This window comes from Vigna angularis, chromosome 8 (genome assembly GCF_016808095.1).
Source record: "Vigna angularis cultivar LongXiaoDou No.4 chromosome 8, ASM1680809v1, whole genome shotgun sequence".
Taxonomy (NCBI): domain Eukaryota; kingdom Viridiplantae; phylum Streptophyta; class Magnoliopsida; order Fabales; family Fabaceae; genus Vigna; species Vigna angularis.
This window is the reverse complement of record NC_068977.1, coordinates 10,868,955-10,893,545: the sequence shown is the minus strand read 5'-3', so window position 1 is coordinate 10,893,545 and position 24,591 is coordinate 10,868,955. Positions and strand designations below refer to the sequence as shown.

The following is a 24,591-nucleotide window of genomic DNA, read 5'->3' as shown; positions in this document are numbered from 1 at the left end:
ACACAGGGACTACACCAAACTTATGTTAAAATTACATAACATTTACAGGGAAAAAACTTATTATTAAAAAAAAAACCATGATTTCCTACAAGAAAATCATTCAACACATTGAGCTCCATATATCATGAAAAAGGAAACTTTCTCAACACATTAAAAAATTTATCATTAGGCAATCCTCTCATATTTCAAGCTCCATTATTTGCAACAACCACTTTAGGACGATGATGTTGTTGTATTTTTTGCGCAAATTGTTTTCTCTGCACCAGAAATAACATTGACATCTTGTTCTAATCGTCTACAATTAAATAGATCATGACCAATCATTTTATGATTTGAATAAAATAGAGACAATTTCTTAAATTCCTCATCAACAATAAACGTAAATCTAGTCTTTCCACCAAAATTTGTTTAAGCAAATCAAATTACAAATTAACATAAACCAAGACACGTGCAAATAAACCTTGATACTTACTCTTGATATAATCATCTAAAGATAAAGATATACCACAATGCTATTGATAGAATCACTTTCGATTGCCAATACTCCAAAGAAAGGCCATGAATGAGAATCCAACTTTGATTTTTCGTGAGTTTCATGGAAGCTAGGACGAAATCTTTTGTCCAAGAAAAAACATAAAGAATTCTAGGAGATAAAATTTAAGTTCCAACAGTCAAAACCCTTCACATGTCTTCTAAAAATTAAAAAATAAAATCATAAAATCTTTTACAAAGTGGAATTGTCTTCCATTGACTCAAATACTTCTAAGCCACATTATTTTTTTACAAATGTCTAAATGTGTAAGTGATTTATCCCCTTTTGTTAACAAAATATGTCCATACAAATGATTTTTGCATTCCTCCATACCAACAAGATAATCTTTTTTAGAAATATGCACATAAATCATATATCTCTTTATACAAGGAGAAGGTAATTGAAACAAAGGAAATATAATGTTTGAATGTTTAATATATTTTGTTTGCCAAATTATTTATGTTGACACTTTAATTTTCAACTACTATCTTTATAATAATGTTTGGTAAATTATGTACACTTTTATTGTACAATTATAAAATACAAATTTAAATCAATCCATTTTGATTCTATTATAATAAATATATAAAATAAATTGGAAGAACAAGACATCATTAATAGAGTTATTCCACTTAACTGACCAATACATAATAAGTCAAACTAAATTACAAAATGTTTTGCACACAGTTAATTAAATTGAGCTAATTTATTTTTAACATACCTGACAAATCAACATATGTAAACTAGGTTGCTTCTATAATCCTTTAACCATTACTTAAAAGGACTTGGTTGATAAAAATATAAAAACAATTGAGGTTTGACAAGTGAAAAAGGTGGCACATGAAATCTCTTTCTGAAATTTACACATAAAATAGTTATGGTTTTGAGTGGATGGTTTTTGTTCTTTTAATAATACATTTCAAATATATGTTGGAAATAGATTATCAAAATCAATAGTCCAATTTTAATCAATTTAAATTAATCTAATTAAATTCAAATCACATTATAATACTCTAAATTATTTATGAGATCGCCATGTTTTATTAACGATAAACATATGTTGACAAACTTAGTAAGATTTTTTTCTCTCAATTATGTATTTTTTTCATTCATAATAATCTAATCCACTAACTAACTTACTTATAAAGATGAAGTCCAATAATGACTTACATGATTAGTTAACTTTCCATTTGAATGACCTTAACCAATCACCATCTTAATTGGGTATATATATATAAGAGGACAAAATCTAGTGCTTCACTAGTGTTTGTGATTCACATGCCTCTCACAATTGCATCATGCATCAAAATAAGAGTGACTCTGATTTATTTAACCTTCGTGAGTGGGCCATGTCAAGAAGTGAAAGAGATGTTATGCTGGCCCAAATGTAGTTTCTAAGATATTTTTTAAACAATGTTATTATTGAATAAGTATCCAATTGTATTCCGTAAAAAGAAGAAAGAAAAAACAATACTTGGATGGGATTGAATAAGTAAATACATATACACTCGTTACAATAATAAGAAGAATGTATATGAAACAATATGATAACTTGTGTATTGAATAATGTATATGAAATAATATTATAACTTGTGTATTGAATAATACTAAATATATTTATAGAGTTTTGAATTTTATATTTAGTGTGATAAAAAGAGACTCAAATAATATTAATAAAATAATAACTTTCTACATATAATAATTAATAAAATAATTATAATAACTTAACATATGATATATTGTTAATATATGAATATTTATACCAACAAATATATTTCATAATATCTTTCAATTATATTAGACAAGTAAAATTAATTAGTCATAGCATTAATTACTTAACATATTTATTGAGTTGCGTATATAAATATTAAATATTAACTTTGAATATTATTATGTTTTAAATAATAATAATAATAATAATAAATAACAATTATAGTAATAAACTATGTGAAGGGAGTAAGTAAATTATTTTCAAATTATTATTCTTTGTTTTTGTTTGGGTTCTGCTACTTTTTTTTTTTAATTTATGACACTTTATCCTATTAATATTCTTTCACTTCTATTTATTTTTTCTTGTATTTTGTCTTAACGAAACTGTTAGGAAGTGTCCATTCTGAGTCAAAGGAAGATGATGACATTGAAAAAAAAGGAATTATTGTTTGTTTAGGAAGTCTCCATCCTTAGTCAAAGAGAGATGACGATGATCATCATTGTTACAAATGTGTGATAAAGTTATCCTCTCATCCATAATTTCAGCTACCTGTCTTCATAATTTCGATCTAAATTTCTTGTTTAACCACTAATTAAGATTTTGCTTGATTAACCCTTCTGTAAAGAAATAGAAACAAGAGAAAACTTCACATTTAAATATTGAATCGAGATTCTCTCTTACGTTCTTTAAATATGAGTTCTTTGTTAAGTTCTTTAAATATTTTAGTACAGATTCATTATTAAGTTTTTCATATGTTATCTTCGTTGTGCATCTTCAAAATAAAATAATTTTGATATTTAGAAATATATTAAAAACATTTGTATATATCGATGTTAGTGTATTTTAAAGACGCATAAAAAGATAATATGAAAAATTTAAAAAGATAAGATTAAAAATATCTACAGATTTCTGTTAATTCACAACAATTATCCTATATTGCATGCATTTAACACGGACAAACAATTATAATAACATTTCTACTTCATATGTTTTCACCATTTGTTACTTACAATTCATGTCCAATTAATCATATTGCTACATTGTTTCATTTGATTAGTGGTGGCTGTTATGTTTGAGTCACACATAGAAGAGAATTTTTAAGAAATAACATAAAAAACATTCATTCTTAATTCTTGCATAGGTATTAAATTTTGATTTGTTGGTCATATGGAAATATTGAAAGTTGTAGGAAAATAAAAAAATATTGTACAATATGTGGACAATTAATATTTTTAGAAAAGGAGAAATGGAAATTTTTTATTAAGATTATATGCGTATTTTTTTTTTCAAATATTACCCTTTCTCCATTACTTGACTTTTGTCGTAGCATATATAGAATGTTCTCTGAAAATTAAACTGTATTAACAACCTTCTAAGGCACTTTAGATACCATTTCCTCCACCTTAGTTAGATAGAATCTTCTATCTATGAGATACTATATATGTTCACTTTTGAAGATTTTATAAACTAGGTAAAAAAACACAATGGTTTTTAAAATAAAAATAAAAATAAAAATATTCATTTACTTTGATGTATAAAATATTTTTTTTCTATGGATTAGGCATGAAGTATTTGCATAATGAAGTTTAAGGTTGGGGCAACTTCCTTGTCACTTTGGAAAAGGGAACATTATCATGAAATTTAGTCAATCAAACTTTATAGGAGTAGTAGCTTTCTAAACACATTCATCTGTCTAAATTTTCCAAATCATGTTGTGTAAGGTGCAATTTTCTTCAATTAGTTATGACTTTCCTTTTAGTTATGCACATTCTATAGTAGGGCAAGGAAAAATGTTTTACAACTTGCCAACTTTCTTTATTGCTCTTCACTAGTGTGAATTGAACTAGCCAGCTAGATGTGTTTACTTTTTAAGATAATGTTTCATGCATAAAAAAATGTTTAACAAAATTAAACATTTAATGAATTGAAGATTTAAAAAGTATATTTACATCAAATAAGCCATGAAGACAACATAGTGATATTTTGTTTTTTTTAATAGTGTATGGTGATTTTGAAAATAGTGTCTATAACATATCCTCTTGAGAATAAAAATAACTCAAATATTATATATCTGTCTATGAGGATTACAACAACACGCTTATTAATCTAATAATTATACATCACTTTCACTTTCTTTCTTTTTTTTTCGGAAAAAAATTATAAATTTAAAAATAAGTTAACCTTGTCAATAAGAAAAATCTACTTCAAAGCATGTTGGAAATAAGAAAGTGTTTGCTACTATTAATATTTCTAGTTACTAATACAACAGACAACTATGTTATGATATTAGTGAATGAATTTGATTTTGACTATATATATATATATATATATATATATATATATATATATATATATATATATATATATATATATATATATATATATATATATATATATATATATATATATATATATATATATATGAAAACACATATAATTTAAATAAGTCATATACAAACCTAAGAATAAAATGTATGTCTTTAAGAGTTTTTCATTTTAAAAAGTACAAGCCTATGCATATCGTTTTGGTAGTTGTTAATTTAACCTAAATCATTAAATAGATTCAACTATATTTAAAACTCATTTATTAAAGATATTTCTCTGAAACATCATTGTTGTAAATTGTTGTAATTGTGATTTGTGTAATGTATATTATATATCAATAGAAGATCTATTTGTGCGAAAAGAAAATTCAAAATTTTATACAACCTTTTTAGAGTATTTTTGACCCAAAAGGAAGAAGCTAGGGGTAAAAGAAAGATAATAAAAGAAAATAATAGTATAAATATGATATGTGACTATAATAATTATATAATAATTATAATATTAGGAGTATTAGAGTGAGTCAATTCAGTACATATGGATTGATTTATTACAAATTAAGTTAAAAAGGAGAATGTTTTGATTCACTTTTTCTTGATTAGAAATTTTGTAACTCAACTTGACTTATCATAAGTTCGTGAACTAATAGGTTGACTGAATATTTTATTTTTGTAATTTATTTTAAATATTTGTTGTAGTACAATGAAAGTAGATTGATTTAATTTATTTTTTATAATAGTGGAATCAAAATGTTCATCAATTTTTTTTTGAATATTATTATAAAGCTAGTAGTTGAAAATTAAAATATCAACGTATATGATTTGGTAAAAGAAATAATTGAACTTCGACTGGTTAAATAGTGATGGTACATCATCTTTCAAGGCTCAATTTTTGATACATCATTACATTATTTGGTCCTATTAAGAACTCTTTAAGTTGTGACGGTACGTCATCTTTCAAGACTCAATATTTGAACCATTCACTAATTTCTTGGCTTTAGGTTTTTGCCTTCACTCACTTTCTTCTTCTAGTGTGTCTATTAATAGTGTCATCAAACTCAACAAATACATAAATATGTTATTTTTTAGAATTATAAAATAGGTCTTTTTAAAGATAAAAGAAGACAATAAACTATTATCATACCTAATGTATATGTTGACTGTATCACAGTTGAATAAGAGGTATTAATGAGCTTGAGCTTTTGATATGAATTTCAATGAAAAAAACCATTTCTTTCTAGACGACCAAGAGTTTAAAAATAATCACCTGAACTATGTCACGTAAATAATTATGGTCATAATTGTGATCTTCTCTATTTAGGCTTGTCTTTACACCTTCATGCAAATATCTTGAGCAAAAAGTCAAAACTTTTGCTATCAAATACCCTTCAATAATTGAACCTTTAAATATCTTTTAATGGGATACATTCATTGAAATTGAACGAAACCACTTAATCTCACTTCATTTTGAACGATTACGTAAGAAAAAAAACTAGGTGGAAAAATAATATCTAGTTGACAAAGATTTTATATTACTTTAGCTTCAAGTAATCCATATCTCGCAATTGTATAGCCTTTTGACATATAGAGTGAAAGAATAATCCAAATCAAATCAAAATGTTGACCACTATATTAGGCATAACGCTTCATAACGCTTCATATTTCTATGGATAGTAAGTAATGCAACTTGAAATAAGGATCATGACTCTTGTAGGATAGACTCTAACCAGGTTCTAATATACCATGTTAAGAAGTGGACTTTAGAGACATATTAGAACTTATCCTAACAATATTTGTTGTTTGTTAGACATATTGTTTCACCCGCTATCGGGCTACTATCAAGATGTATATACTTCGATGTCAGGAGAGTGTTGGAATTTTTACATCAACTAGATATAAAGCCAATCTAAAATATATAAGTAGATAGAAACCTCACCTTACAAGCCAATTTTATTGGATTGAGTTAGAGTTATAAAGTTCACCTTCAATAATAATTACCCTTTTCATGTCATTAAACCATATGGCAATTGGTTGAGTAATATTTTTAGATAAATAATATCACGAAATACAAGACTTATTCTTAGATCTTTATTGTCGCAATTTTATTATCAACTTTAGTTATGAACATAATATATTCTTAGATCTTTATTGTGACGATTTTATTATCAACTTTAGTTATGAACATAATATATGAGACATTGTTGGATTGAAGAATCTTCTAAATCTTACATGGGTGTATACATTAATTTCCAACTATTTTCTACAACATATAAAATCTAAAATGATATAATTAGTTATGACAACAATAAATTTATTTTAATACATAAACTTCTAGTTTATGATAACATGTCTTTCAATTGTACCAATACATACATATAGATAGATTAATTCGTCTGGTGCATATTTTTTTATTGAAAAATATAAATATATTATAATTTTCCTTTATTATTTGTTTCAATATGATATTCATTTATGAATATCTTTGAAATTTAATAAATTTCTATTAAAATTAGGAAAATAATTTTATTGTTCAACATAATACCGATAATAGTATAGTAGCACTTTGTAAGCCTTTCACTTTTTATTTCAAGTTATAGAAATAATATTAATGTTTACTTTTTGCAACATTTCCAAATAAGAGAAGAGTTGATTATTTTAAGAATGGTAGAGATTATTACATTATAACAAGACACGTATATTTGTTATTAATGAATTGGTGTAAGTGATAACATTCATTCTTCATAAAAGAAGAAGAAGTATATAAATCAATGTTAGAAAAAAAAATGTGTAAAATATATATATATATATATATATATATATATATATATATATATATATATATATATTAAACCTTGCTTTTATTAAAAACCTGAAACTCTCTATTAAACATAAAAAAACATGCACATTATGATTTAAATGCATATTATAAGAAAAATAATTATTATTTAGTACTCCCATTACCAATAATGTAATTAAGACATCCATTAACAAAAAAAAATCAACAATATAAAAAAGAGTAGTATCATATGACTATAATCAAAATTACAAAACTTCATAAACAAAATATGTTTCTATATTTTCCTCTTTATTTTAAAGTTGTTTTTAGAAGAGTTGAACACGATATTTTATCACCACAACTTGCTTTTTCTTTTCCTTTTTTTCACATTTCTGTCCACTTTGAATGAAAAGAAGTATTCTTGAAAATTCCTTTTTGACCATTTCCACAGTCATAAATTTTAGTGAGACCACGATCACGACCGTGAAAATTTTCGGATGTTTCTACCTCACCACATGTTCATCCTTGTTAATTCTTTAGTCTTATATTGCTCGAACTTCTTTCTATATCATAATATTAAAATCACAAATTCAAGATTTGACATGTTAATTGTTTTTGCTAGATTGGGAAGAGAAATAAGGATGAATCTCGCGCAATACTTTTATCTGAAAGAACTTTTATTTTGTTGTAGGTAATCGATTGGTGTGAAGAAATTGATCTGCAGTAGACACTCCAACTTTATGTTAGAATTTTTTCTAAAAGTATAAAGTAGTTCAATTATGAAAAAATGTTCTCTACTTTGAAATTAAACCTTTAGAATTTAAGAGAATCTCATAAATTAATTTATCTTTTAGTAGTTATTAATATCAATCTTAACCACTCATCAATAATAATTACTGTATTAATTGTGTTCAACTGCTGTCGTGATTGATTGACTACGAAATCCTTTTTCGTATTTTGACAATTCGATTCATTTGACTCAGCACAGTCATACCCAACCAATCGGTCGACTCTCATCCTCTGTAACAATAACTAAAAAAAAATGTTAATTAAAATTACATTAAGAATACTATATATATATATATATATATATATAATATTATGAACTTAGAAAAATAAAATAAAAAATGTAAAAAAAAACGGTTGAAAAGATGTAACAAATAATACGGCGTTTTGATGCCTATGCATATATGAAATTAAAGATCACAATCAAATAACTAAACATGCGTAACTATTTATCACTGTAAAGTAAACCGTTGGTATTTCTAAAGAAAAATATATAAAAGTTTTTAGTAGATACTAAAATAATAATAAATCATGGTTGTTGAATATGTACAGACATAAATTTATCTTTCGACTAATCACGAATATTCTAAAATTTATTATTATGAGCTAAATATGGGAAGCTTTAAATAACAACGATAGATATATACTAAAAAAATAAAATACTTAGTTTGGTTGGTGAAAGTCCTGATGCTAATAAGAATTAATAAAATAAAAACAAGTTTACTTAAATTTCAAGTTTTTATAAATTTGAATATTATAAATTAAGTTTTTATTAAATATTTTTATTTTATTTAGTATTCATAATTTTATATTAATTTTTATTATTTATTATTTATTTAAATATTCATTAACTTACTTGTTTTCTTGTTTTCATATGTAAAATTTTATAGTTAATATAAAATAATATTATTAAAATAAATTTATTATAAAAATTAAACACGTATTAGATAATATATTATTATGTTCTTTCGTAACTTTCATTATAAATAAGTAAATGATTGTTGTTATCCATAGCTGTCCAAAACCTTAATATTTAACTATAAATAAACACAATAAAAATTATCTATACTTATTTTAGTAATAATATTATTTTATTTTAATTAAAATATTATATTTTAAACATGTAAAATGAATAAATAAAATATTAAATATGACTTTATTATTTAATTTTGAATGAAAATTAAAATTAGTTTTTCTGTTTGATCTCTCGTATTTAGTATGAATTTTAATTATTTTAATCAATTGTTAAATTTGTTTAATGTTTTTTAAAGAAAGATTAATTTTAATTTTCACTAAGAACATATTTAACTCGTAAATAAAATAATAAATTAATATAATAATTACATCATCTAATTAAAAATTAAGTAACAAAAATTTAATTAAAAAATAAAACATTTAAATACTCATTACAAATAATAGTGTTAAATATATTTCTAGTCTATAAATTTTTAACATTGATATTGAAAATTTTGATACATTTTTCATCACAAACCATTAAAATAAATAAATCTTTTAATCGGATTACATTAATTTCTTTTAAGTGTTAAACATGTTCATAACTAACATTAAAGTGGAGATTTATCAAATTTTATAAACAACTTAAATAGAGTCACTAAATGTGTTTGACACATTAAAAAAGAATTTAAGATGATTGAGTTAAAATGTGTATATAAATTATTTTTAAGTTTTGAAAATAAATTTATATGAAAATTTTTAAAAGAGTTAAATTTCAATTTTATGATAAAATTCATGAATAAAATCATATTCAATCTTAAATAAAATAGTTAATATTTATTTAATTAAAAATATATAAATTAAGAAGTTAAATCTTAATTAAATTTGAAAGAAAAAAAATTAAAGTGGGTAGATGGATGTTCTTGTCGGAAGGCATTGATAAGATGAGTGATGTATATATCCTTTTCCTAACCAAATAGCATCATTATTACATCTACTGCATAACACAGCTAAAGCTCTCTCACTCACTATAACTCCCTCTCCTTACTTTCCTTTACTTTCCTTTCTTTCCTTTCTTTCTTTCCCTTTTTCCATTTCCATTCTCCTTCCACACAACTAATCCCACCTCGCAAACTTCTAAATTCACACCACCGTCTTCGTCTTCTTCTATGCAATGGGAGGTGTCACATCATCCATGGCTTCCAAGTTGGCCTTCTTCCCACCCAACCCAGCATCGTACAAGGTTGTCAAGGACGAGGTAACGGGTCTTCTGCTCCTCAGTCCCTTCCCTCACCGCGAGAACGTTGAAATTCTTAAGCTTCCCACGCGCCGTGGAACTCAGATACTCACCATGTACGTTCGCCACCCCATGGCCTCTTCCACTCTTCTCTACTCACACGGCAACGCCACCGATCTTGGCCAGATGTATGACCTTTTCGTCAACCTCACCATCCATCTACGTGTTAATCTCATTGGGTATGCATATCTATGCTTTCTCACTTTTTTTATTTGTTTGTTTGTTTTATACTTCTGAATTGTTGTTGTGGTGGTGGTAATCAAATGCCGTGTGTGTGATAATCACAATTGTGATGAATATACAATCCTTGATGTTGTTGCTAAAATCGTTACAGTTGTAATCACTTCAAAAACCCTGATGTTGTTGCTAAAATCGTAACAATTGTAGTGGTAGTTAAAGAACCTTGGCGTTTTTGCTGAGATTGAAACTTTAAGACTTTATTTGTTTTTATAGATGATGTCACACAAGTAATTGACTGTATCAAATGAATTATACGACTGTGAAAGCTTTATTGAAGGTGAAATTGAGTTAATGAAACATTGTATCGTTGGCTTTGTTAAAAGTTAAAGCTTTAGGAATATTGTTATGTGGGTAATGGAATAATTTTATTTGATTAAAGTATTTTACTTTTGTTGTTGTTTTTTCTGTTGATTCATTTATTTCTTCCAGGTATTATTGAAAAAATTAATTACTACTTTCTCTGACATTGCAATGTGATATAATACGCCATCTCACTTTATGTGTGTGGTAAATTTTCATGCCTTGTTCGTGTGGTTGCGTTGGTTTTCGTTTGAGTTTTTCCAAAGTTTGGCTCTTTTTGAGATTGAAAATGGTGGCCACATGGTGCTTTTTGGAGGGAGGGATTGTGAATGATTTGGAACGTTGGGAAGAGAAATGCAAGTAACAGTTAGACTCGTCTAAAAGCACTTTGTTAGTTTCAATATATTAAAAATTATAAATTTTTAATGAATTTTTCTCTTTATTTGATGAGATCTACGTTATTTTGTAATTTTTAATAGTTTTAATTAATATCAGATAGTGTTAGTACTCCTCGTTTTGTATGTTCTCGAAATATTAAAATGTGGTTGCTGTGGTGAGGCATTTTTAACTTTGGAAGGATTAAAGAAAAAAGTGGAGGACTTTATTTTTTTCTATTTTGGGTTGGCTGCAATTTATGTGGGAAATCTCTCATTGTCTAGAGATAAAGGTCAAATTATTATATATAAATGGATGCAAGTTGTATTTTACAAGCTGATTTTGTAAAATTGAGGTAGATTTAAAATCTATCATTTAAGATAGTATTACAAGTTTTTTTTTTTTTTAAGTTGAGCTGGACTTAAAATCTACCTTTTAAGATAGTATTACAAGTTCCTTAAGTATTACAAGTTTTTTTTTAAGGTTGACTTAGATTTAAAATCTAGCTTTTAAGATAGTATTGAATGTTCTTGTTGTAAGGTTGAATTAGACTTAAAATCTACTTAAGAATTTATGATAAGGAGTTTACACCTTTGTAGTTTGCATATTTTGATAATATGTTTGTAATTAAGGTTTCTGGTGTGTTATTTCTTGGTGGAAATGTTATAGTTTGTTAACTGGTACCACAAGCAAAGTGTGGTGAATAATAGTGTCTATTATCTCTGTTGATCAAAAGGAGAATTGTGAAACGGGGATTTGACTCACAGTCATGTGATTTTGTGCAGGTATGACTACTCTGGGTATGGTCAATCATCAGGGAAGGTTTGTAAGAATCTGAAATGCTTGTTCATGTTGTTATGTCATGCAGTGATGATGTGAAGAGTGGTAGAGCTAAAACCATCTGCTGATGAAACATTGTTTTGCCTGAACTGCAGCCAAGTGAGCAGAATACATATGCAGATATTGAGGCTGTGTACAAATGTCTAGAAGAAACCTATGGTACCAAGCAAGAGGATATAATCTTGTATGGCCAATCTGTTGGCAGTGGCCCTACTTTGGATCTTGCAACTAAATTGCCACAATTGAGAGCTGTTGTTCTGCACAGTCCTATACTTTCAGGCTTGAGGGTCATGTATCCAGTGAAACGCAGTTACTGGTTTGACATATACAAGGTAGGATAATGTTTTTGAATTCTAATCATTGTTGAGATTTCTAATAAATTGTTACTGATTTACGGGCACATGAGTTCCTTAACCTAATCAGGTGCTGCTTTGTGTTAATGTGCAGAATATCGACAAAATTCCATTGGTTAATTGTCCTGTTCTTATAATTCATGTAAGTTTTCTTGGAAGATGCTGCATCATTTGTTGCTTTTGAGTTGGATTGAGAAACAATTACTTTTGTATTGGTTACATGGTATCTTTCTTTTTGAATATCTTATATCTTGGGCTTTATTTTTTCGTTGTTCTTTTTTCCACTTTTTAAAAAATTTCTTTACCTTTATTGTAGACTTTTCACCCAACTGAGTTATTTCTGTGGTTCTATACAGGGATTATGTGAACAATTATTTCTTCATTATAATCATATGACACAGAATGCCTTTGTTATGCCTCGTGTGTGGCATTGGCAGACTTCTAAGCCCTTGAACTTCGTATTTGAAATTTAGGAAGTACAAAATTTTCTTCACCTGAATTGCTCTATGTAGTTAAGTTTATACAGGGAATAAGAGTATGTAGTCTTAACATTAAAATCAAGAAACCAGTTAAAATACTGCCAGTCTTCTACTTATGGAGCATGTTCTGCATATCATTCTTATCGTTTATGGTAAACAAGGATGATCAATTTCGACAGAACTGAGAAATTGTGTCAGTGACAAGTGCCAATTAAAGAATTTTCACTTCCATTATTTCTTGTATCTACTAGTTTTGCAGTCATTTGATAATTGTGAATGAAATACATGCACATTTCAGACTCTTCACTTTTATTATTTAAACCACTTGTGTCAATTATCAGTTTTTAAAATAATGTGTGCTATCAACCATTTCAGCTGTTAGAGAATTTGAAGTTCATAAGTATGGCACAATCATGCAAGCTATTAGTTTAGTTTTCTTTTGACTTGAGTATCGAAACAACTGTGTCATAAAGTACTTCATCTGCATAATATTTATTTACATGATGAAAGAATCTGGTTAGTATCTTATGATTGAAGTTTCTCATGTTATTATGTAGGGTACTTCAGATGAAGTGGTAGATTGCTCCCACGGAAAACAACTGTGGGAACTGTGTAAAGAGAAGTATGAGCCACTGTGGCTACAAGGGGGTAACCACTGTGATTTGGAGCAATTTCCTGAGTATATCAGGCATCTGAAGAAGTTCATATCCACTGTTGAGAAGTCTCCATCACAAAGATACAGCTTCAGAAGAAGCATGGAGCAGTTTGAGCAGCCCCGAAAGAGCACCGATGTATTTGATGTCAGTAGAAAGAGCACTGATCGCAGGGAAAAACCACGGCTGAGCACAGACAGGCCTGAAAAACTGAAGAACTTGTCCAATAATGCAGAAAAGTTAGAGAGACTAAGAGTAACTTTTGATCACATAGAAAGGTCAAGAAGAAGTGTGGATTGTCTTGAGAAGTCTAGAAAAAGCATTGATCATCAACTTGAAAAGGCAAGGAAAAGTGTGGACAGGCTGGAAAGAATAAGGACCTGAGATTCTTGGTTTAATCAAATTATGTATTCATAAGTGGCTTGGCTTTATGGGATTTTTTTCTTCTTTAAATTGACCTACCTGGTGTTGTAGTATGGCTTATATCAGATACGTTGATAAGTATTGGCATCAAAGGAAGCTTTTGGTTTTTACATTGGAATGTGATGCTATCACCTTTTCTTCCTACATGTGTTTGATTTGTGTATATTCCTTATCTAAGTAATGCTACTAAAACTTTCTGGACCAAGGCATTGCCAGGTTTTCTTTAGCAAGAAACTCTTTTCTTTATAACTTTAGTATGTAGGCCATGGATAATGGATAAGCAAAAGTTTTAAGTGCTTATACACTATGGATTATGATCTATGGCTAAGCATTAAGCACAAAAGTTGAGTGTCCTCTAAATATATTCGAAAACTTCATCTATATTTGATGTATTTGTTTTCTCTCTTAACAAAAATAAGAAGTCTTTTTTTATCATGTTATTCAACCATATATCATAACATAAAATCAACATATTACTGGTTTGAATAAAATTAAATTCAAATTCTCTAAATAATCTCTTCAATTCTCAAATATGTTCATAAAAGAACTCCTTCAGTGCCTATGGATTGGAAGGTTGGTTTCTTTCCTGACAAAATCTAGCAGATGCATGATGTGTGTATTTAGATGACATTAGATAGTTTGAAGATATCGAACAACGAACGTGAAAGCGATTTAAACATAAAAAACAAATATAAAAAAATATTTTTCAATTTTTTTTAAAAAAAGAAAATTCTAAATACTAAGACCACGCGTGCTATCACACAAATATTTATACTTTTATTTTAAGATATTCGAAGATAGGGATGGTCACAGAAATTTGTTCTGAATGTTTCATTTTGACAAAAGATGTTTATAGAACATATGGAAATTCATTAACATATAACCTTGAAATAGATTAAAATAAAATGAGGCTAAAAGAAATACGCCGAGAAAAAGGTAGGTCTGAAGTTAGGAAATAAAATGAAAGAAAATTCCGACAACCTAAAACAATAATATAATAATAATATCATGAAATAAAAGATAAATTTGTATTAATTGGTACGCCAACCAAAAAATGAAGCCAACATATATATGAATACTGTACGTGAGATTTGCATGCTTTATCTCATGAAATTTCAAGATTGGTTTCAATTAACCATTTGACATGCATCCTTACTGTACCAAGCAAAAGAAACACCCAAAATTTCTAGGGTTGGACCCACTGTATCTAAAGATAATTAATACCATCATTAAGCCAAACCCAAAAGCATATACTGGATGCACTAAACAAATCTCAAGTCTATTGTTACATAAGTACCTGAATGAACCAACCATTTGTTTATATAGGGTGTTGTCAAGTTCTTCATCATTATCTGAGGCAATAATCTTTGTCTTTGCTGGAGTTATTGCTACATTACAGATTTTCATGTTGAATTTTTTTAAGATCTCTGTTGCATATTTCCTTTGATGGGGAATAATTCCAGTAATGGGTTCAACAAACTCAAGCCCAAGAAAGTACTATCAATCATTTCAAATTCAGCCATCAATAATCCTTTAAATTTCTCAATTTCTAAGATATTGCTCCATGTGATCAATAGTTCATCCACGTAAATGCACATTAGGAGTAAATTTGTATCATCTTGGAACCTTACATAAACACCATGTTCCACTGGACATTTCAAAAACTTATGCTTTAACATGAACAAATCCATCACCTTATTCTATGCTCTTGGTGCCTGCTTTAGACCATAATGTCTTCCTCAACCTATACACCTTGTTTTCACACCCTTTAATCTCAAATCCAGGAGGTTGAGTGACATAAATCTCTTCTTCAAGCGGTCCATTAAAAAAAAAACATATTTTACATCTAATTGGAATAGAGAGAGGGAAAGAGTTTGCTCAGAGTGTTATGCAACAAATATTTCTTTAACAAATGGAAAACATGACTAAGAAGTCCTATTCATAACCCAATTTTGGTACACATTAGTCAAGGAAAGACATATCCACCAAAGAATTACATGTTAGTCATTGTGTGACATGTTAGAAAAGGTTTGACATGTGAGTCAAGTAACGACACAAAAACTTATATTTAACATGTCAATCAAGGTTTGGCATGCTAATCAAGGTGACGTGTTAATTAAAATTTGGCATGCTAGTTAAAGAAGGGCAAATGAGCCAAGTTTACACAATAATCAAAGTTAATTTCAAAAACAAAATTATTACTTAAACACAACATAGCAAGGTGACAAACTTTAAGGATCAAATTGACTTTATTTAAAAAATTGAGGCGTAAAAAAGAAAAATATAAAAATTAAATGAATCGATTTAAATGTAAAAACGAAATTACTGATATAGTCAAATCAAAACCAATGATAATGTTGCATACATACATGATCAAGTATCATAATACAAGTGAAGCTCTTCACCTAAAACCTGAATAAAAATTAACATTAAACCATTTGTCTATACTAGTTGTTTACATAAGTCAACACATAATACTTGTGACTTTCAAGACCATATTAACTAAGAGGGCATAAGACTTTATGATTATACATTTCACTTAAATTATGTTTTTGTAGTGAATTAACTTCCATAAAAAATTAAATTTTAATTACTTTTATTATATATTTAAATATTTTTACATTTAAATGTTTATTATTGAATTTATTTTATAAATTTCTTAAATAAGTTTTTCCAAACATAGTTAGCTAAATTTATTATTTTATAAGTTTCTCAAATAAGTCATTTTCAATCTTCAATTATTATTTCAAAGAGTTATTTATTATAGATAATTATTTCAAATATATTTTAAATACTTTTTAAATAGTACATTTACAATTAAAACTAAGTTTATAAATTTATTAACAATAATTTAAATTAATAATTATAGCCAATTACAAATTTTCAATTAATAATAATGGAATTATTAATTTATTATATTTAATATATAATAATAATATTATTAATTCCTTATTAATTATTTAATTTAATATTAATATTTTACATTAAACTTAATTTTATACTCACGTTAATTATCAATGTTAATATTTTTTTATGAAAATAATTTGAACAAGATTCATTTTCTGTTTAAAAAAATTCAAAATACTAGACCAGTTCCCGTTAAACTGAGTTCCGTATGGTTTTTTTTTCAATACAATTTGCCAACATTTCATATTAAATTTTTTAATTAAACACAAAATAATTTTTCATATTAAAGTAATTTTTTATAGTTTTAGTTTTGTGAGAACCTGAATAATTAAGCACTTAAATCCACACTCTGATCACCATTTATTACACCTTGCCACGTCAAAACCCACTCACTTCCACCACTCTGCATGCGCCGGCCATGTGTCACTGAGGGAACGTTCCAAAAACGTTAGTGGAAAACAAGTGGCATGATGAGAACGGACGTTCGTCCTGTGTGGGAAGGGAAATCACCCTCTGCATGCGCTGACGCCATCTGTCACGTCAGAATTTTCTAAAAGCTGGAGTGGAAACCAGGTGGCGGTACGTGAATGCATGGCCGTTCGGCGAGGAAGAGAAAATGATTTCTCTGAAAACACTTCACTCCATTCCATGCATTCACCTTCTTCCTCACGAAACCCTTGCTCTTCTTTTCTCCAACTTCTCTCTAAAACTCCTTCATCTTCTCTCTAAGATAACTCACCATCACCATCTCTGTTTCCATTTCAGAAACCGTAGGATCGTTCACGGTGTCGTGAGCTTTCATTTGAGCCGAACACATTAGGATTTGGTGACTGGTAAGTTCTCGTCCCTGAACGTTCTCCCCTTTTGTTTCTGCGAACCAAATTCTGGTTGCATGCATGGGTTAGAGGTCTGATCTATTTACGATTTTTGGTATGTTAGATTTAGTGAAAGTTGTTGAGTAACTCCTTGGATAGAAAGCTGTGAGAGAACGAGTGAAACCCTAGCAATTGGAAGTGCACTGCTAGACCAGGTAAGGGAAGCTTTAGTAATTTAATTTAATACTTGTTTGATGTGTATGAAAGCAATGAAGTGTACTGGATGTCTGAAATGCATGAAATATTTGATGTTTAGTTATACATGAACGAGCATGGTTGCACTGGATTTATGTGATGAATATTGTTTGAACTGTATGCTGAGAATGAAATGTATGATTTGGAATATGATTAAGTTTCTGTATGGTTTGGGATGATAATATGAATTTTGTAATGTATGAGATTTATGGTGGAGAGAAATTTTAAGTTATGAATCGTATGAAAACTGTAAAGTTATTGAAAAATGAAAAATCTGGAAGATATCATATTCTCTGCTTGATAAAATACGCTCGTCCTTGTACGGTCATATACCGTTCGGTTTCTCTAAAATTGATTTAGAGTGAAATTCTTTCATTTGGAAAGGATTCTGTCTTAGAACGAGCGTCCCTATTTGAAATGCTAATTGAGCGTTCGTCTTAAGTAGCGCTCGGTCTTACACTGAGCGTTCGTCCCAATAACGATCGATTTTATTAAACGTTCGTCTTAAGTAAGCGCTCGGTCTTATATCGAGCGTTCGTCTTAATAGTGTTCAGTCATCAACTGAGCGTTCGTCCAAATGGATTCTCGGTCTTGTATCGAGCGTTCGTCCTAAGTGGCGCTCGGTCTTAGACCGAACGCTCGTCCAAGAAGGTAAATGATAAGTAGCGCTCGGTCCTATACCGAACGCTCGTTCTTTCCGTACATTTAATTAGCGAGAAATAGCGTTCGTTCTGATCTTAAATAGCTTTCGTCCTGATCTTAAATAACGTTCGTCTTGATCTTAAATAGCGTTCGTTCTGATCTTAAATAGCGTTCGTCCATACAGTTAATTAACGTTCGTCTTTTTAGAGAAGTGTAACTAAGATTGAAAATGTGATGTTGTGGGAATTATAAAATGTGCGAACCAAATATGAGATGAAATTATGATTTTGGAATTTGAACGAGCGTTCCAAGGAGGAACGTCTCTCTGATTTGAATATGATGAATTGTGTAGTATGACCATGGTAAAATCGCTGATGGCTGATCATCCTGATATTCCGTGAGTGCTCGTCCTCATGTAGAGGGGAGTAGGTCATGTGTGGGAATGGCAGGAGACCCTAGCCCTATTGAGTACTTTGAGGCTGATAGGGTTAACCTCGGGTGGCAGCTGATGGATGGTTTCAGTTACTACATCACCCGGGTGCACGAACGCCTGCGGTTACTTGGATTCATACAGTCCGGACGGTCGTCATTTATAAGAGTTGGATAATTTATTCTATTCTGATTCATTGATGTATGTCTTGTGTGCTAATTTCTTATGATAAATTGTATGTGAGCTGTATGGATTAAATTACCTAAGCTTACCCTTGCAATTCCTTGTGTTGTCTATTGGTTATGTACGTCCGTCTTGTCAATGCAATGATCATCCGTTGTGGATGTGAGCAGATGGAGAGGCGCCACTTGAAGATATGCTGGAAGAAGAAAATTTGGCGGACGCCAATCTAGTCGAGGTGGAGGTTAAGGCCGAGCAGTAGACCGCTCGCTCTTTATTAGCAGTTAGTGGTTTGATTATTGTTTTAGGACGTTCGGTTATTTATTTTGTAAAATCGTTCGTTGTTAGCGTTCGCTGTTTTGGACTTGATTATTGTAACGCTACCATTCAAGCCGTTCGGCTTTTGATCTCTGTTAGTTGTAAAGACTGTTTACTGTTTACTGTTAATTGTAATTAATTCTAATTAATGGTAATTACTATTTATTGGGATGTTACAAGTTTCTTACAAAATATAAAGAAATTAATATAATTTTAACCAAAATTTATTACATAAATTATTTTAACAAAATTCATTTTCTATTTAAAAAAATACCAAACTGAAATTCCGTTCCTTGAAACTAAGTTTTGACTTATCTTCCAGTAAAATTTGCAAATACAAAAAGCTACAATTTTTAATTAATCAAAAAACTACAAAACCTAATTTTAATTTGTTTTAAACAAATCTTAATATATTTTAAGTTTTAAAAATATATATGAACTGTATAATTTTTAAATAATTTTACAAAATTTTTGATATAAATTATTGAAAACGTTATTTTCTTCTGTAAAAAAAAAAGTCAGAATACCATATTAAAATTCGTTTTCGAAAAGTCAAATTTTCGTTACTGGTGTCTGTTGAAATATGGAAATATAACAAAGCTAGAATGGAGTTCTGGGTCCAGAATTAAATGGGGGTGAATAAAAAAAATTCACCATCACCATCAACATGCTATATATTTTGTTATTATTATAATAGCATTCACACTTGCAAAAATGATGTTAAAGAATATTATAATGCAAAAGCAATGAACTTTACAACCTGGACGTTGATTCTCTTTCACTGCTCCCTTTTTTTTTTTTTTATAATTACATTTATGGGACTTCCTAATACTCTCTTTCTGCTTTGTATCTCAATCACAAAAAAGAGACAAGAAAGTGAAAGAGAAGCAATCTAATGTTGTCCTCCAGCATATATAACCAGTGTTAAATCCAACAGCATTTCAAAATTGGGAAATAAAGCACAGCTCAATTAATAGCTTAAGGTAAATGGAAAAAAAAAATCAAAGAATAGAGAATACAGAAATTTAAACTACTACTTTATTGTATATGTAAACTGTATAAGTTTGTTGAGTGTAATGTTTACAGTGAAAAAGGAAAAACTTGAGGTAAAAGTCAAATTTCTTGGTCTTGAGAGATCCTCGTTGGCATGATATTTTGGAAAGAAAAAACATCCTAGCCACCAAGGCTTTGCACAGTTGATACAGCTAAAACATGCTGGTTAAACTGTCACTGTGACTATGTTGCTTATACAACTATAATGTCTTGTCTTGCATTAGAAGGACCTAGGTAGCTTCTCACTGTATTCAACTATGGCTGATGGAGGAAGTAGGCCAGAACATATCTCATGCACTGTTGAGAAGAGAGGAAACAACTCTAGCCACCCACGATGGCTTAGAACCTCATAAACCTCACTCGCAGTTGAGACACCCTTGGTGCAAGAAATTTAGATCAATAAAAACATCAACATTAACAACATGAAAATCACTAGTGGTTGCAGAGTTTTCCTGCTATAATAGAACATGAACCTATATATAGTACTATTTATTTGTCATGCCAAGTATCACAACATACCTGTAATTTCTGGCCTTGTAGCATTTCTGCTTCAAGCTCATCAAAAGACCTGCATAAAATTATGAAACATAAAACACACTCAGGCTTTTTCATTCCCTCAATCTACATATATGGACAAAAGAGACAGAAACACAAAAACAACCTCTTCCCTCCATTCCTTGCATATGCCTCAGCAACTTTTCTATTTCTTCCACCCACTGCCATAGACAATATGGTTTTCATAAGACAAGCAGTGAAAAATAGGGTGAAATTAATTAGCTTCCTTACAGCATGTTGTGATAAGATCAGCTACTCCACAGCTCTCAAAAAAGGTGCTGTCCTTAACAGATGGAAACAACAACTTTGAAAATGCCTTCATTTCTCTCAGACCAAGTCTCATGATTGCAGCCTACACACATGTAGAAAACCAAATCAAATGCACAAAAATTACTTTCCTTTTCCTTTTTTTGTCCTTCTGCTAACCTTCTGATCATAAAATCTTTTAAACTTACTTTTGTATTATTTCCCATCTCCAGGCCATCAACAAAACCTGTCCCATTTGTGTGTCATTCCTTGATTGTTCACAAAAATAGAAAAAAAGGGAAATAATAACAAAGTGCATATACAGTACAGGAAACCTGCTGCTATGGCCACAACATTTTTCAAAGTTCCACACAGTTCAACTCCTTCAACATCTTGAGCCTGTTTTTCCATAGAATACAAAAATTGTAAGTATCAATAATATCTCAACAACAACAATAACAAAGCCTTATTTAAATCAAGTGAGGTTGGCTATATAGATCAAATGATGTTAATCTTTACCATGAGATCAAATAATTCAGTTCAAGGCTGCATAATATCTCAGTGTTTTAGAAATTTAAAAACACCCGTGACCATAATAATCGAATTTGGATTCTCTGCTGGGTTTTTGTGTGTTGTTCTTTTGTTGTGCCTTCAAAATACATTGATTTTAATGTTTTAAAATATATTATAAAGATTTTTAAAATACCAATATCAGTGTATTGTTAATGCTCAGCAAATGACAGTACAAAAACCCAATAGAGAATTTGGACTCATAATAATCTGTCTTGAGTCATGATATTTCCTTAGTATTTGCTACAGATTACTTAAAAGAGCAAATTCCTCAGTTGAATTAAGTTTGATGATCATTTGTTAAAGAATGTGATGTACTCACAGCTGTCACAATGAAATAGGGAGTATAGAACAACTGAACCCATCTCTCAGCAACTTCTCTGTTGTTTCTGTATCCAACAGTTGCTTCACTAAACTTCTCCACAGCTATCTGCATAAACATTGATAATAGCTATATAACAACCAAATACAATGAGTAGAAAACTATGAAAAAAAAGACAAACTGTAATTTCTTCTAACTACCTCATTTGCTATGTTGGCACCCATTAAAACAGAACAATTGATTCCCAGTTGCTGGGAGATGAGAGTAGAGATCATGCATGGCCCTTCCATCTTGACCTCCATCCCTTTAACAAGGGAAATAGCCTCAGCATCTTCCCTTATTTTCCCAACAAGCCTTTTGCATATTCCTTCCACAAATTGATGTGGAGTGACAAATACTAACATGTTGGAATCCCTCACTGCTCAATTTACCCCAAAGTAAACAGTGAACATCTTTTAATCCTTATGTTGTTTTGCATCATTTTCATCATTTCAAAGTTTGGTCCTTTGGGTATGAGGTTTTTATTTTTATGTACTCAATCACAGTGAAAAAAAATAATGAGCAAATAGTTCATGCAGTGATAGTGTGCAGAAGTACTAAATTATCATCTAATCACAAACATTTTGGTTAGGTAAGATATATGACTTTTACAATAACAACAATCATATCAATGATGAGATTTCTCAATGGTTGACTGAGTAAATTGTTTTACACTGACTGTACATAGGAATTAAACTCAAATAAATAAATGAACAACACTGATACCTGCATTTTCAAGGTCTGGATCTGCAACAACATTTTGGCCAAGTTTGATTCCAGGGAGATATTTGACATTTTCCTGCCAAAATAAACAGTGATGTTCAATTTCTTTTTAGGGAAAAAAATTGGACATTCAACGAAAAAAGTGAAAGGAATAAAATTCTCACATTGGTTCGATTGATGACATCTGTGAGCTTTTCACCACTCGGTAATGTCTCCTCGTACACCCACATCCTAACTTCATCTGAATTTCATCAAAAATTGGAAATTTAAGATTCTAAATGAAAGATCACTTATTCATATTGTTTGAGAATACGACAACAGTAAAAGCCTTATCCAATCACATAGATTTGAGTACAAAACATCATTCTACTCAAATGCACCAGTACGAAATCAAGTAATGCATTAAATTAGTCCATGACATTATGAATCAATGAAATTTTCAAACGTAATTCAAGTTTCATTTGCATCAATTGGGTCACTTCCCCATGACTCCGTCCAATTACAACACAGGCACCAAAATCCCACAACAGGGACTAAAAATAGAATAAACAATTTCTTTTTTTTCATACTTTCAAGACTAAAATATCAGTCATTGAATAACGTAAATAAGATGCAACAAAATCATTCCTTGTAACTTGAGGGATTAAATCAACCCAGTTCCGTAGTTTTGGAAACCGATTTGACATTTGACGCATGAACACTTCATCCAAAGTGATAAAGATTCTGACGAAAGTACTGAAAGAGCAAGAAAATTACCATGGAAGGAGGCAAGCCTGAGGGTGTTGGAGGCAATGAGCTTAGAAGCAACACTGCCCCAGTTGCCGCTTCCAATAACAGTGACTTTGGATCTGTGTGTGGCATCATTAAGACTGTTATAGAAGTTGTTGTTCTGTGGCAGAGATTGTTCCTCTTCTTGAACCTGGGCTTCCAAGGCTGGAGCCATGAAGAAGAAGAAGAAGAGAAAGAGAAGAATGCAAGGTAATGCAGAAGGATTATTGAAGCAGTGGAACAGTGAAGATGAAGAGAGAGTGAATATAAGAAGGGAAAGAAAAGGGTAATGGGGGCGGAGATGGCACAACTGTTTCGTGACAAACTATGTTTTAAACGTTAAATCTGTCGATCCCATCTATGTTTGCAACGTGTTTGTTGCTGCTACAGTGGGGACCACTTTCTGAGTCTATCCATGCACACCCGTTCTAGATTTTCTTTCACTTCTTTCTGCTCACCATTTCATAACACATGTTCCAATTAATTTACTTTATGCTAAAATAGATTTTTTGTTTTGTTTTTCCTCATTTTTTAAATTCAGTTTACTTTTTTATTTTTTACTTTTAAATTAATCTTTTATATTTGTAATCTAACTCAAAAAACAAAATAGTCTTACCAGAATAACACTGTTGCGTAGGATGAAAATTACCTGCTGGTATTTTGGGCCAATGATTACCCGATTAAAACGGGCTTTTACATTCTACACCCTCATAATTTCTTTGTGCATC

The 24,591-nt window shown here is 29.6% G+C and overlaps 2 protein-coding genes across 3 annotated transcripts; one reads left to right on the top strand and one right to left on the bottom strand.

Annotated features, from left to right (window-relative positions):
* Window positions 1-10,078: 10,078 nt before the first annotated feature.
* On the top strand, window positions 10,079-14,150 carry LOC108343731 (uncharacterized). Its single transcript, XM_017582077.2, has 5 exons — window positions 10,079-10,556; window positions 12,078-12,114; window positions 12,228-12,464; window positions 12,580-12,627; window positions 13,522-14,150. Exons 1-5 carry the CDS (start codon window positions 10,255-10,257, stop codon window positions 13,999-14,001), a joined length of 1,104 nt encoding a protein of 367 aa, XP_017437566.1. The 5' UTR covers window positions 10,079-10,254; the 3' UTR covers window positions 14,002-14,150.
* A 6,453-nt stretch (window positions 14,151-20,603) lies between these two features.
* Window positions 20,604-24,190, bottom strand: LOC108344824 (glycerol-3-phosphate dehydrogenase [NAD(+)]). Of its 2 annotated transcripts, XM_017583332.2 has the most exons (11): window positions 23,852-24,190; window positions 23,260-23,336; window positions 23,099-23,171; window positions 22,534-22,751; window positions 22,334-22,441; window positions 21,777-21,840; window positions 21,651-21,688; window positions 21,427-21,547; window positions 21,302-21,356; window positions 21,160-21,208; window positions 20,604-21,016 (listed from the first exon to the last, which is right to left on the bottom strand). In XM_017583332.2, the coding sequence occupies exons 1-11, from the start codon at window positions 24,036-24,038 to the stop codon at window positions 20,861-20,863; spliced, it is 1,146 nt and encodes a 381-aa protein (XP_017438821.1). In that variant the 5' UTR covers window positions 24,039-24,190; the 3' UTR covers window positions 20,604-20,860. The 2 variants fall into 2 exon arrangements, with proteins under 2 accessions (XP_017438821.1, XP_052723686.1); XM_052867726.1 differs by lacking the exon at window positions 22,534-22,751.
* Between the last annotated feature and the right edge of the window lie 401 nt (window positions 24,191-24,591).